Genomic DNA, 14,233 nt, shown 5'->3' on the forward strand with positions numbered 1-14,233 from the left:
ATCATTGAATTAGACAGTGTTAAGTTGAAGGGAGAGAAGACATGAGCTTAAAGGAGTCCACATCAGCTTTCCCATTCCAGGGAAACAAAGCTTTGGAAGAGTATTTTCCAAAGAAAGCTCTCTCTGGCTTGTGTTACTCCTTTTGAAAGAATGACTCACTGACTGTTTAGTATCAAATCTAGTTTTAATCTTCTATAACAAGAACAAGTCTTCCTATCCTCCCACCCATACCCCCTACTGTACCCAGGGTATCGATGGGAGTGATGGCCTCCTGTCTTCCCCTGGAGTCTGAGGTATTGATAATGGCATTTGCCCCCTGCTGAGAGGCCTTAGGACGGAAGTCATGGGCCACTGGTGCCCTACAGCTGCAAGAGGAGCCTCAGCTCAGGTGGGGATGGGGTGGAGTGGGGGCAGGGAAGGGCCCAGGAGAGGAAGAAAAGTATAGGAGACTTCCTTGACTGCAGGGGTTTCCAGTTTGAAGGCAGGAAATAGGAGCTAATGGAGTCCAAGAATAAAGGTTGTCTTAAATAGAGCATAGGATGGGGAGCTGGGACCTCATTAGCCACTGATAACTCCCAGTGCCACCTGGGCGAGGAAAAAGGGGCAGAAAAGGGAAAGTCAATGGTTCAGTCCTAGCCGGAGCAGCCCACTTCCCTCTCTCCCATCACCCCTGTGCAGGGGAAAGGCCACAGATGGGAGAGGATACTCCAGAGCCTGCACTCTCTTCATTCAGCCTTCTTTGGCACTCGGCCCATCTTGGTGCGGATGTTTCGTAGGAGGAAGAAGGCAGCTGTGCTAGCTGCGCAGATCACTTCAGCTACCCAGAACGCTGTGCTCCAGCTGTAGTGCTTGGCAATGGTGCTGAAGGGCAACCCAGCCAGAAAGCCGCCCACTGCCAGGGAGGAGGGGAAGAACCTGAGTCATTTGTGAGGCTGGAGCCAGTGGGGCTTGCTCCAGACTCAAGCTGGCCTATGTGCACAAGTGGGGGTGAAGTAAGACTCTAGAGGGTATCACTTACCATTGGCCATGAGCCCCACAACAGCATGGGAGGTGCCACACAGGTTGGGAGGGGCACTCTCGTTGGCTATAACTCCAAACAAGGCAATGGGACCATAAGAGGAGAAACCAAACACAGCTCCCAACACGAGGATCCAGAGCTGCAAGGGCAGTGCAGGGTAGCACTTAGAGTGAGAAAGCTTACCTCCCTACCCCTGCCAGAGGAGAGAAGCATGCTTGGCCCCCAGGAACGAATAATTGTAGTAAGGACACAGTAAGTGAGCCCCCAGCCCACTTCCCAATACAACTGACAGTGCAGAGCTAGAGGAGTGGGTGCCACGCTGAGCAAACCCCAGGGCCTGTGTGGGTAGGAAAGGGAGGTACAGAGGCCATCCCTCCAAGTTGGAGGTGCTCTCTTCTCAGACTTTGCGCAGCGTGGATTGGCTAGGGGCAAGGCAGAGGGGTAGGACAAAGGTGAAACAAACCAAGAGAAAAACCAGACATAAAGATAAGGCACCTCATGCTCTGTAAAGCCTGTGAGCTCAGCGAGAGGGTGAAGAGCTGGAGTCCAGAAAGCAACATCCTAGAGGAGCACAGGGAAGAGAAGAAAACCAGGCCCAGAGTCCAGGAGGGGCACCAAAGTACAGAGGAGAGCTGAGGTACAAACAGAACTGAAAAGGGAAATCTGAGAGGCAGAGACAGGCCTGGGTCAGGCCGGAGCCATGGAGAGGGAGACAGAGTCAGTAGCCCCTGCATTTCTCCTCCTCGTACCTGCCGTGCGCCAGGCCCTCCTTATTTACCTTAGGAGAGTCACTGGTCACAGTTACCCGGAAGAGGTACATGGACACTGTCATGCCAGCCATCATGAACAGCAACAGTCCATGGCGAGGGTTCCCATAGATCGATAGCCCTGCCTGTGGACACAGTCCCAGCAATGTCAGGCCCTAGGAGTAGCAGAGAACCCCCACCCCTGGACTCTGACACAGCAGGCTTCTGCTGACAGGTCTTTGGCAATCCCACCCCAGTTCTTGGCCCAGGCAGCTCTGGGAGGCCCTGGGACGTGCTCATTACGTCTGAGGCCAAACTCCACATCCCGTCCTCAACTTGGGCAGGCTCAGGACACGTGCTGGCGAGCTGCACCCAGCCCCTCCCTAACCCCAGTTTCCCTGGGGCTTTGGAGAAGCCCACTGCTAGGCTGAGAGAAATTCTGGCTCTCCTTGATGTCAGTTAAAACCTTTCCCTAAGAGCCTTATCTCCACAGCCCTAGCAAAGAAGAGTAGCCTGGAATCATTCCCAGCACATTCAACCTAAACCAGCATATGCCAACTGCCTGTGCCCCAGGGCTCCCACCTCTGGTGCCTGTCCCAGTCATGCTGGGAAGATTTAAAGGGACCCTCCTCCTTCCTGTTCCTTCTGCCCACTCACCTTTGCCATGGCCCGGTCTGACAGATAGCCAGCTGCGATGCTGCCTATGAGGCCACCAACCTCCAGGGCACTCATGTAGGAGCTACCTGCAGTGGGAAGTTGTGGTGGGAAGAGAGAAAGGAAGGGTGGGAGGGTATGGAAGGGTGTTACACATTGGAGTTATCCCAGATTGGCTTAAACCTAGAGAGGTACAGGGTCCCCAGCAGTGTCTGGCCTCAGGGAAAGAAGAACAGGGATAAAGGGAAGCTGGGCCTGAATTTCCCATCCCCTGCATTGGTTCCTGTTCCCTATGCCCACCCCTGTCCCAACACTCATCTTACCCACAAGGGCTGACTGTCCTTTCTCCTGGATAAGGAAGAACTGGCCCCAGTCAGTACAGCAGGTCTTTACTCCAAACACCACAAGGTAGCCAGTGGAGAGCACCCACAGGTAAGGGGACAGCAGCAGCTCCCTTAAGGTACTCTCCTCCTTCAAGGAGCCTGGGAGTGGGAGAAGGCCGGGCCTCAGGCTCTGCTCCTGCTGCCCTGCGCCCGCTAAGCCCCCCCACCCACCTCATTAACCAGCCACAGGGGCAGAGTCCGTCTGTACAGCTAGGAATCAGCAGGAAGGTACCCTCACACCTACTGTTCTGCCCTCTCCCTTCCACCTCAAGCCTTAACAAATGAAAGAGTGAGGACCAGGGCCAACGGAGGAAGGCACCCAAGCCGCTTAAGCTTAAGATGCTGCCCTGAACAAGAAAGCCTGGCTCTGTTGTGAGGAAGGACCAGGATATAACGAGTCACAGCACTTGTTGGCTCTGCCAATTGTCTGGTACTTAACTGCCTCTTGGGATGGAGTTTTATTTACTCCCCACCCACTCTCCATCGCCATCCCTCCCCCGACATCCACTGGCTCATACATGGCCAGGTCTACACCAGTCCTCAATGAAAGTCTGCCAGATGAAGGATGAACGAAGGTGCCCCAGTGGTCGGCTTGGGTGGGTGCTCACCCTTCTTGCCCTTGGAGGGGGTGGGGTCCAGGTTGCGGAGTCCAACATCAGCAGGTTCATTGTGGATGAGGAGGAGACAGAGGAAGGAGACAACCACACACAGTGCCCCAGACAGGGCCAGCGTGCTGCGCCAACTATAGCTCTGGGCGAGGATGGTTGCCAGGATAGGGCCCAGCCCTCCAGCCAGGTTCATGCTGGTTGACAGGATGGCCCACCAAGTGCCAAACTGAGATGGCTCAAACCACTGTGGGGCAGAGGGGGACAGAGTAGGTGCCCAGCCTACAGTCCATGTTGAAGGTGGGGGTCACGTGGGACAGTCCCAGATGCTCACATTACAGGGATGAGGGAGATGGCACTTCTACTTGGCAGGGCCAGTTTCCCTCATCTGCCACCTGATCCCACCACGTTCAGGTTCCTAAAATATCTTGACAAGCATTAGGAGCTGGACTGGAACTCCTGAGGAACCTGCCCTGCTGTGGGTTGGGGGTGGAGGTGCAGGTGCTCCCACATGCTCTTTAGGTATCCTCAGTGCCAATCTAAACAGGCTTCTTGGAAGCAGACACTCACCTTCCGCAGGACCTTCCCACATGGGGGCCAGCCCAGCCCCTGTGCCAGGCCATTGAGGAACCAGAGAGCAGCGAAGACAGGCACTGTGGAGCTCCAGGAAAAGACTATGTTGACCAGGCCAACCAGGAGCAACCCAGAAGAGAAGAGCCAGCGAGCACTCATCTGGTCAGACAGCACCCCGCTCACGAACTTGCTGATGGCATAGGCTGCTGACTGGCTGCTGGTGATGAGCCCTGCAGGAGAGGGGAGCAGGGAGAAGGACACGTGGGGGGTTAGGGGCCAGGGCAAAGGCCAGGAGGGGTGAAGCAAGGCTTGGGATCAGGTGTGTAGAGGTGCCTGGCAGGGTGAGACAGATTCCTTCCAAGAGGAATAGGAGCCTGTGCTGGAATCCTAACACCCGTTCATGTTCACGGGCCCACTCCTCCTGCCTCACCATCAGCACTAGCCCCAGGCTGACCCATGACTTTTCAGCCTGTTGGAGAGTTCCAGCTGCAGCTGTCAGAGGGCAAGAAGGGAGCAGGACAGGGCAGGCCCCTCCCTGGGGTTTACACATGCCTCGTTTCCCCCTCACCCTGGATGCTGACCCAGGGCCTCTGGGAAGTTCTGTTGCCCCACATCTGAACATGGGGTGAAGAGCTCAGAATTGGAGTCAGGGACCTTATTCCTCCTGAAAGGTAGCCTTCTGGGCCACATGAAGTCATTGTGCCAGCTCACCAGTTCCCAGTGCTCACAGTGTCAGTGGCAGCACACAGCCTGTGGTCTGAGGATGCACTCACACAGATGTGGAAACTGCTCAGAACCCCCCTAAACACTAGGAATAAACAGTGCCTCTGGGGGCACATCTGGGGCACAGACACGCACAGACACATGAGATAAGCAGCCCTCCTCAGACATGCATAGTTCACACTCAGTCCTTCGTCTATACCCACATACACGGATCTGAGCCTCTTCACCCAGCACATGCGGACTCCCTTAGCCTCTGCCGTGCCCAGACACTCAACACACACTGAATGCCTGTACACACCACACTGCCACAAACAGCCAACTTCTCCTGCTGGTCTGTTTCTGGGTGCCCCCCCCCACCCCCCCGCGCCCTCCCAGGGCTCACCCAAGTCATCCTTGTCCAGAGGAATCTCCTCCACCACCGACGGCATGACAAAGGAGAAGGTCTTGCGGTTGAAGTAGTACAGGCTGTAGCCTCCAAACATGGCCAAGAAGATCACAGTGCGGTAATAGCTGTAGCCTTGGGCTGCCATGGTGGGACACAGAGCCCCTGACCACAGCTCCTGCTTGCCGCTGTCTCAGTGCCCAGATCTGCTGAGGTAGGCTTTTTCTGCTCCCTCCGCCACCCAGCCTCCCAGGCTCCCTTTATAGCCACCTTCTGGACAATCATTAAGCCTGGGGACGCTCCGAGGGAACCCAGTGTCCTGAGGGAGACAAGAAAACAGGAGATTACTGACTGCCAAGCTGTGAGGGCTGGAGGGGGTCCCAGAGGGAGGCAGTGCCTGTGAGCCAAGCCAGCACCCAGTGTCCCCAGGATTGCTCCCTTTCCCTGCTCTTCCTTGTCCTCCTGCCTGTGAAACCAGCTGTGATTAAGGCTCAACCTAATTACTTTTGTCTGCAGGAGCCCAGGGGAGGCAGGGGTGGGACGAGTAGAGCTGCCCTCTGTAGCCCGGCTCCCTCAGTCACCTACCTTCTCTTTCATTCCATGAAGGTTTACTCAGGGCTGACGGGTTGCCAGGCACTGCACCAGGTTCTGGGTTAGTTTCTACACACACACACACACACACACACACACACACATGCTCAGACACATACCACCCAAAACCCCACTTCCCTGTCCTCTAGAGCCGACCTCAAGCCCTGTAACTCCCCATGCTTGGCACACATGGGGGGTAACTGTTTATTGTTAGTTGCAGAATTGTAAACATGGGGAAACTTCCCGGTTCAGGCCCACAGTGTCACACCGAAAGCCCTACTAGGGTCTGGGTCGTGGTGGGGTCACTCAGCTGCCTCTGGTCTCTTTACCCTGTGACTCAGGGTGGGCTCCCGTCTGGCTGGCTGGGGGCTGCAGGGTCGGTGCCTGTCGGACGGACGGCCTGCGGATGGGAAGGTGCACCGGCGGACCTCAAGCGCCGGGGCCGAACTGCCCTGCTTCCCAGGGCCCGGGCAACGTGCCCCCGGCTTTTCCGCTCGGCTGGGAAAGCAATTGGAGCAGAAGGCGTGGGCGCCAGCGGAGCGGGCGAGCGCACGTAGTCTTCTCCCTGCGGCCCCTCGCTCCGGGCGCCCGGCAGCGCAGCCCCGCAGGGTGGGGCTGGCGGCGGGCTCTCGGCACCTGCCCAGCCCCGTGTCCTCAAGCTACCCGGGACACCCGACTCGGGCTGGGAGCCGACGGGGCCGGGGGGCAGGCGCCGGAGGGGTGCGGAGACCGAGGACCAGAGCCACAGAAAGAAGCAGGAGTGTGCTGGTCACCCGCAGCGCCTCGGCGGCCCCCAGCCCCAGGACTTGCCCCCTCCCCGGAAGGGGCAGCCGCAGGAGCAGCTCCGGGTTGTATCGGAAGTTGGGGCAACCTTCGTTGAGGCTCCAACGAAGGGGCCGAGGCCCGAGACTCCCCCCAGCCCCGCCCTCCGGCGACGCCCCTCCCCCGCGTGCCGCCCCCTACCTGAACGGAGGCGGGAGCCCGACTAGGACGGGGCGGGGCCGGCGGGCGCATGCGCGGGCGCACTGGCTGGGGCGGGGCCCCCGCCGGCGTCTTTTCGGCCCGGGAGTCGAGTCGGTCCCCAAGGTTCTGGGCTTAATCATGCCCGTCACGCTGGCGCTTGGGGGGGAACAGCGCCCCTTAGGGGCTGGGCTTGTATGGTCCCTTCTTAACTGATGGCCTTCAACGAACTTTTTTACTGAGTGCCTCCCACTGCCAGTCACAGTCTGGGAAAGGTCTTATAGGAGACTATGGTATTTTCGGTAAGAAATTAGTACCGTCCTAAATAAGCACGATTTGAATATTTAACTTATGGTCAGACTGTTGGGGACAGAGTTAAAACAAAATAGACAGTGTTTAAAGTACCGGGCCCGAAGTAAACCTTCAATTCTGATCCGGGACCCACTGCATTCTAACACTGTGACCTTGGCTAATAATCTCCATGACCCCTAGCTTCTTATCAACCTCATAGGTTGGTTGTGAGGACTCAAGAGAAGATTTAGGTAAGAGTTCAGAAAATTTAAATAATCGCTTTCACAGAGCCCACCAGAGGATTGCTGAAAGAATTTTTAAGTGCTCCAAAGTTGAGAGCAAAAATCTTTTAGAGTGGGAAGGTGCTCAGAGAAGGGAGAGGTGGGCGCGAGATAAAATGGGACACCCTGTGGCTGAACTTCCCAATTCACCAGGTGTCTGCTCGGCCAGAGCCTACCGTGGATCAGGCACCGCGCTTTCCTTAAGGTAGATCAGAGGACCAGGAAAATGAGTTTCTCCAAAACCAAACCAGACCGAAGAATTCCTATTTTATCTAATAGACAGCCATTTAAGCTTTTTCCCCCCAACTTATTTTTAAGGTATAATATGCACACAGTAAAATACAAAAATTGCACAGATCTTCAGTGTACAGCTCAAGGATTTTTTTGATGTATATGAATGCCCCTGTAACCACCACCTAGATTGTTAACTGTCCTATCATTTTATTTTGTAAATTTTCAAATCTATAGAAAAGTTGCAAGAATACTCTTCAACTTGCAAATGTTAATATTTTGCTATATTTTCCTAATCTCTCTGTATAAATATATGTACGTGTTGTCAGGGAGGGAGAAATTCCCCTTTCTACCCTTCTTATGTTCTTATGGCTGGACTGATAATAAAACTGACACAAGACCAGATTAACAGGAGAAAACCCCAATTTAATTACATACACACGGGAGAATCATGAAAATGATGCTCAAAGAGGGAACGAAGCGGGCAGTGTGTATATCTTTTTTTTAAAGATTGGACCTGAGCTAACATCTGTTGCCAATCTTTTTTCTTCTTCTTCTTCTTCTCCCTAAGCCCCCGAGTACATAGTTGTATATTCTAGTTGTAGGTCCTTCTGGTTGTGCTATGTAGGACACTGCCTCAGCATGGCCTGAGGACTGGTCCTAGGTCTGTGCCCGGGATCCCAAGCCTCGAAACCCTGGGCCGCGGAAGCGGAGCACGCAAACTTTACTTGGCCATGGGGCCCGCCCCATGTATATATCTTTTTACGTGAAGAAACAATAAATTTGTGAGGAACTGCCAGGGCAAAGAAACAGATTTGGGGTACATAATTAATGAGGAATTTAAACAGAGTTTAGGCTTGAAGTGGTAAATAAACAGGGTTTGTCTATGCAGGCTTCTTCGCCCTGCATCCCGCAGCTCTGGTGATAAGGATGCAGGAGAGAGCCTTCCACACGGGAGATTCACTTCCAGCTTTCAGAGAGACAAAGGAGGGTCGGAGCGCTCTTCTTGTATCGGGCGCTTCTCCAGTGACTTTAATTTGAAATAATCAATATGCAATCGTGGAACATTTTGAGGCAGCCTGTCCTGGGCCCCAACGATGTATTTGTTGTTGAACCATTTGCAAGTTAGTTGCAGACACTGTGAAACTTCACCCCTATGTGTTTCGGCCTGTGTTGCCTTAAAAACGGGGATAATCTCCTACATAACCACATACAATTTCTGACACTCAAGAAATGTATTCGTTAATATATAGTCCACATTTAAATGTCTCCAATTTTCCCAAAGATGTCTTTTAAAGCTTTTTTTAAAATCCAGAATCCAATCAAGGATTATACATTACATGTAGTTATAATTCTTTACTCTCGTATAATCCCGTTTTAAAATCTTTCATGAGGCATTCTGCAGTGGTGCCGGTTGGCCGGTGGCAGGTTGCAGGCTGCTGGCGTGCAGGCTGAGGAGAACAGCAAGTGGGTTCAGCATTTCCCTTCCGGGTCCCCAAAATGATGAGTGCTGTCAGGGAGTCCATCCGCCTGAGGTGAAGCATTCAGCCTTCCCCAGACGGCAATCTTGGATCTTGTAATTAGGAGGCAGCAGACTTAGGGGAAGAGGACAAGAAAATTAATGAAGATGGGGAGTCTCAATATCAGCAAAATATGGACAGTAAATTCTCAGGAAGATATAGATGACATTGTGGCCTTGGCTTCAGTGAAGTAGAAGGTCATCATGGAGAAGGCGATGTGGCTGGAGACGATGATTGACCTGACCCTGAAAGTCTAGATGGCTCTGAAAGTGATTCACAGAGAAAAATGAATGTGTTGAAGAACACCAAGCTGCTGAGTGCCCTGATGAAGTGGAGGTTTCCAAAAGCAAAAAAGGTACAAAAAGCAACTGTAAAATGATGTTTCTTAAGTCCAGTGGTTCGTAACTCCCAAACACTTAGTCTTTGCATAAAAAGCAAGCCTTATTATCATAAGGCACAGTGGAGGACTACTTATAGAGCATAGACTTTTGTATTATGTATATATACTTATTTTTTTGGTGAGGAAGATTGGCCCTGAGCTAACATCTGTTGCCAATCTTCCTCTTTCTGCTTGAGGAAGATTGTCGTTGAGGTAACATCTGTGGCAATCTTCCTCTATTTTGTATGTGAGATGCCACCACAGTATGGTGTGATGAGAAGTGCATGGTCTGCTCCTGGGATCCAAAGCTGAGAACCCTGGACCGCTGAAGCAGAGCGCAGGAACTTAAGCACTATGCCACCAGGCTGGCCCATGTATTATAACTTTTTTTAAGTTACTTTTAAATCATTACAAAGAGTGTTTGCTTTCAGAAGTTATGCCCACACTTCTATGGGCATGACTATAACCATTTTTGTAAAGAATAAGAGTTGTATCAAATAAAAAATAAATACGATAATCAATTTCCTTTCATTTTACCATCACCAAACCTCTACTCTCACCTTTTTACCCATTCATACTCAGTTATGGGGGAGATATTATTTTCTGTTTGTGGTAGCTGTTTCATCTTTTTTTGTTCCTTCATCTTTTTCTCTTATAAAAAAGTTTATCTGGGGGGCTGGCCGAGTGGCGTAGTGGTTGGATTTGCGCACTCCGCTTCAGTGGCCCGGGGTTCGCAGGTTCGGATCCTGGGTGCAGACCTAGCACCCCCATGGCTTGGCGGGATCCCACAGAACATAGAGGAAGATTGATACGCATGTTAGCTCAGCGACACTGTTCCTCGAGCAAAAAGAGGAAGATTGGCAACAGATGTTAGCTGAAGGCCAACCTTCCTCACAAGAAAATAAATAAATAAAATAAAGGAAATATTTGAAGCTATCAGAGACCTACCAAAGCAGAAAGTTATCAATTAGCTTTTGCAATTAGCTATTATTATACAACAAAAGCACCCCAAAACTTAGTTGCCTAAAACAATAATAAGCGTTTTATTATGGCTCACAAGTCCATGGGTCAATTGGACAGTTCTGCTGATCCAAGCCAGGCTCAGCTTATGTGTCTGCAGTCAGCTGGTGGGTTGGCTGGTGTTGGCTGATCTAAGATGGGCCCAGATGAGACAACCCTCTCTGCTCCATGTGATATTGCATATTCCAGTAGAGTAGTGTGGATTGGTTATCACGGCGAGGGTCTGAGACAGAATAGAAGCATGCCAGCCTTCTGAGGCCGAGTTCCAGAAGTGGAACAATATTGCTTCTATTGTCTTCTATTGGCCAAAGCAAGCTATAGGATCACTCAGGATTCAAGGGATGGGGAAATAGACTTCACCTATGATGGGAGGAGTTGCAAATTCACATTGCAAAAGTTGTGCGTGAAGAATTGTAGCCATTTTTGCAATTGATCTTCCACAGGGTTAAGATCCCAGAGTAAAGAGAAGCCCAGAGAAGTATGGCCAACGTTTGGTGGTGTTTGCATCAGCACCGCATTAACCAATTCAAAAGAAGCTCCTGAGAGGAAGGGACGCTCAGCACAGCCTTCAGAATTCTAGGACTGGGGGGATGAAAATTGGGGTTCAGCTCCCACCAGGAAGGCATCCTGAAAAACAGCCCAGGCATTACATTTGGACCCCTGAGGGGTTGTATTCTAGGAACAAAGATAAACGTGAAATATACCAACCTTGCCGAAGAATATAGTCCAGTCAAATCAGCTCAAACTCTGGCTGGACTAAGGCAGTGGTCTCCAAGTGTAATCCTCAGATCCCTGAGGGGTCAGAAAGATCAAAACTATCTTCATGATAATATTGAGATGTAATTTGCGGGTTTTTTTTTTTTTTTTTTGCATATCAATGCCTTCGCTGATTGTGTAAAAGCAATAGACTAAGCAAAAGATAAAAGTAAAAGATTAAGCTGCTGGCCCTTTGAGTGAACCAAGGCAGCAGCATCAAACCATACTAATAATCGTTGGTTTCTTCACCACCACACGCTCAAAGTTATTCTTTTTAAAAAAAAGCCAGTTTCACTTAAGACTGTCCATGATGAATCAGGAAAAAATCGTTAATTTTATTAATTTTCAACTCTTGAGTACACGTGCTTTTAATATTTTGTGTGATGAAATGTGAAGTATGCCTAAGACACTTCTGCTGCTTATGAAAGTACAATGGTTGTCCGAGAAAAACTGTGTAATTGTTTGAGTTGTGAGCTGAACTAGCCTCTTCGTTCATGGAACACCACTTTTACTTGAAAGAACAATGGAGAGACAAACTATGGTTGTCCAGACTTGGGTATTTGGAAGGCATTTTCTCCAAAATGAACAAAGTTATCCTGTCACTTCAAGGAAAAAGAACTGGTAGTATTTGTTGCCAAAAATAAAATTTGAGCTTGACAGTTTCCCACTCTTTTAACACTTTTCCAATGAGACCAGTGGTGATATTATCAAATATCATTTTTTAGTATTGTGTAATGAAACGTGTTAGCATTTGGAAGATCTGCATGATTCAGTAAACCAACGTCTTCCACATGACCAATGCATGATGTTAAAAAATCTTTTATGGGTAACACACCCATTCAAAGTGCAAGATAGACCAATAGATTTTAATTTAACAAAATATGAAAAGTTTACTGGGACCGGCCCTGTGGCCAAGTGGTTGGGTTCGTGTGCTCTGCTTCAGCAGCCAAGGGTTTTGCCTGTTTGGATCCTGGGCGCAGGCGTGGCACCACTCATCATGCCGTGTTGGGGTGGCATCCCACATGCCACAACTAGAGGACCCACAACTGGGAATACACAACTATGTACTGGGGGGGTGGGGCGGGCTTTGGGAGAGAAAGGAAAAATAAAAATCTTTAAAAAAAAAAGTTTATTGGCTTGGTTTCAGATTTCACATTGTAACCAGTCTTTAAGAAACTACTGCTTGTCTAGTGTAGTATCAAAAAACAATATTCACAAAAGTCAGAAAAGACTGTTAAACTACTCCTCAATTTCCACCTAAATATCTCTGTGAGGCTGGAAATTCTTCATATACTTCAACCAAAACAACGCAGGCTGTAGCTTGAATGCAGAAGCAGGTATGAGAAAACAGCAGTCTTCTTTTAAGCCAGACATTAAAGAGATTTGCAAAAATGTAAAATAATCTCACTTTTCCCACAAATTTTAAAAATATAATTATTTTCCATAAAAATGTTATTTACACTGACATTTAATAGTAGATTTATTAGTGTTACTCTAAGATGTATTCATAAGTAAATATTTTTTAAATTTCTCAGTGTTAATCTTGTACTATGAAAGCTATGGATAGATATAACCCACAGAAGCAATATCTCTTTGGAGCCCTCAATAATTTTTAAGAAGGTGAAATGGCCCTGAGGTCACTGGATTAAGATCGTCTTCCTTTACCCTTAAAAGTGTCTCTGTTTTCAGATGACATTATTTTATACATGGCGTTGACCTTAAAAATGAAAGTTATTTTACCAGCGAAAACAGGTTTATTCGGGAAAAGCAAAGAATTGCAATTCAGAACATGTAATCTATGGCAAACCACAGACAAGTCCAGAGAAGAAAGGAGAGGAATGTTCTTTTATAGAGGAGAAGGTGGAGTTGAGAGGGGCTGTTATAAACAAAGAGTCCACTGGAGGAAACTGGGAGTTCAAAGTGTAGCGGGTTTTCATTGGCTGAGTTGTGACAGTCTCTCATTGGCTGGGCTGTTGTCAGGCAAGAAGAAAATCTTCCTTCCTCCTGCTGGGGTAGCAAAGCTGACTACTTTCTGTTGGGCCTGCACTTGACCTCAAAGGGTTGGGTATGAGAGCTCTCCCTTCTGGCCTCCTAACTCCATTTTTTTTGTGTGTGAGGAAGATTGGCCCTGAGCTAGTATGTGTTGCCAATCTTCCTCTTTTTGCTTGAGGAAGACTGTTGCTGAGCTAACATCTCTGCCGATCTTCTATTTTATGTGGGATGCTGCCAAAGCATGGCTTGATGAGTGGTGCTAGGTCTGCACCTGGGATCTGAACCTGTGAACTCCAGGCTGCCAAAGTGGAGCGTGCAAACTTAACCACTACACCACTGGGCCGGTCCCCTAACTCCATTTTAAATGAAGTATCTGTTTGTTAATTTTCACATTTATTCCTTTTGATCAAGATCTTTCTCTGAAAGCATCGCTGATCAAGAGGTTTCTCCAGATTCAGGAAGGACCTTTCCTGGGTGTCATGTCCCACACTGGACAGAAATTGTACAGATTGGAAACCTATGGAGGTCACAGTCAAGTAACAAGAAAGGGTAGGAGGGAGAACTCTCAGGTCTTCCCCTCTATAGTCCATATTTATCAAGATTGTAAGCACTAGAGGTCATTTGCCTGTTGGGTACATCATTTTTACAAAGGATAGGCAACAAGTACAGAATCAAAAGTAACGTGACAATTCAAAATTGTATGATGGTTCTAAACCAGGACCCTAGGCCTAAAGGTAGCCAACTGAATAAATACTTATTAGCATTTATTCCAACTTAGGGGAGAAAGTTCTTCCTAGGGAGGCAAACCCAGAGTTGTGTATGCCTCGGGAAGTCCCCACTTAAAGCAGCCATGAAAGCAAAATAAAACAGTGAATACAGCAAGAGCACACTCATACTGAAAGAATTAATCAAAATACATTTGGGAAGATACAGTGCAGGAATAAACATAAAGCAGTAGCCGATAAACTCTTAACAAAAATAACAAAATTTCAAAGTTGCTTTCAAACACTGTTGTTATCAAAGAGAACTGTTTGGAACCAAATGGATTATCAACAATACAGCCTGTAAGGTTGTAAATCCAGAGACCATGAATCTCGATAAGAATCCAGAGTCTGTTAATAGTCCAGA

General features: G+C 49.2%; 1 protein-coding gene across 3 annotated transcripts; it reads right to left on the reverse strand.

Annotated features, from left to right (window-relative positions):
- Positions 1 to 165: 165 nt before the first annotated feature.
- Positions 166 to 6,542, reverse strand: SLC37A4 (solute carrier family 37 member 4). 3 transcript variants are annotated; one of them, XM_046638182.1, is made up of 11 exons: positions 6,005 to 6,542; positions 5,670 to 5,744; positions 5,085 to 5,403; positions 3,977 to 4,209; positions 3,410 to 3,653; positions 2,742 to 2,900; positions 2,422 to 2,507; positions 1,797 to 1,910; positions 1,514 to 1,579; positions 1,019 to 1,157; positions 166 to 892 (listed from the first exon to the last, which is right to left on the reverse strand). In XM_046638182.1, the coding sequence occupies exons 3-11, from the start codon at positions 5,230 to 5,232 to the stop codon at positions 726 to 728; spliced, it is 1,356 nt and encodes a 451-aa protein (XP_046494138.1). In that variant the 5' UTR covers positions 5,233 to 5,403; positions 5,670 to 5,744; positions 6,005 to 6,542; the 3' UTR covers positions 166 to 725. The 3 variants fall into 3 exon arrangements, with proteins under 3 accessions (XP_046494138.1, XP_046494136.1, XP_046494139.1); XM_046638180.1 differs by lacking the exon at positions 5,670 to 5,744; XM_046638183.1 differs by lacking the exons at positions 1,514 to 1,579; positions 5,670 to 5,744 and having other exon boundaries at positions 6,005 to 6,531.
- Between the last annotated feature and the right edge of the window lie 7,691 nt (positions 6,543 to 14,233).

The sequence above is a fragment of the Equus quagga genome, chromosome 14, assembly GCF_021613505.1.
Source record: "Equus quagga isolate Etosha38 chromosome 14, UCLA_HA_Equagga_1.0, whole genome shotgun sequence".
Lineage (NCBI taxonomy): Eukaryota > Metazoa > Chordata > Mammalia > Perissodactyla > Equidae > Equus > Equus quagga.

Coding starts and splice junctions, on each gene's coding strand:
- SLC37A4 (XM_046638180.1), bottom strand. CDS start 5,232: ATGGCAGCCCAAGGCTACAGCTATTACCGCACTGTGATCTTCTTGGCC. Junction 1,580..1,796: donor TGACCAGTGACTCTCCTAAG/GTAAATAAGGAG, acceptor GTGCTCCTCTAG/GATGTTGCTTTCTGGACTCC. Junction 893..1,018: donor TGTGGGGCTCATGGCCAATG/GTAAGTGATACC, acceptor CCTCCCTGGCAG/TGGGCGGCTTTCTGGCTGGG.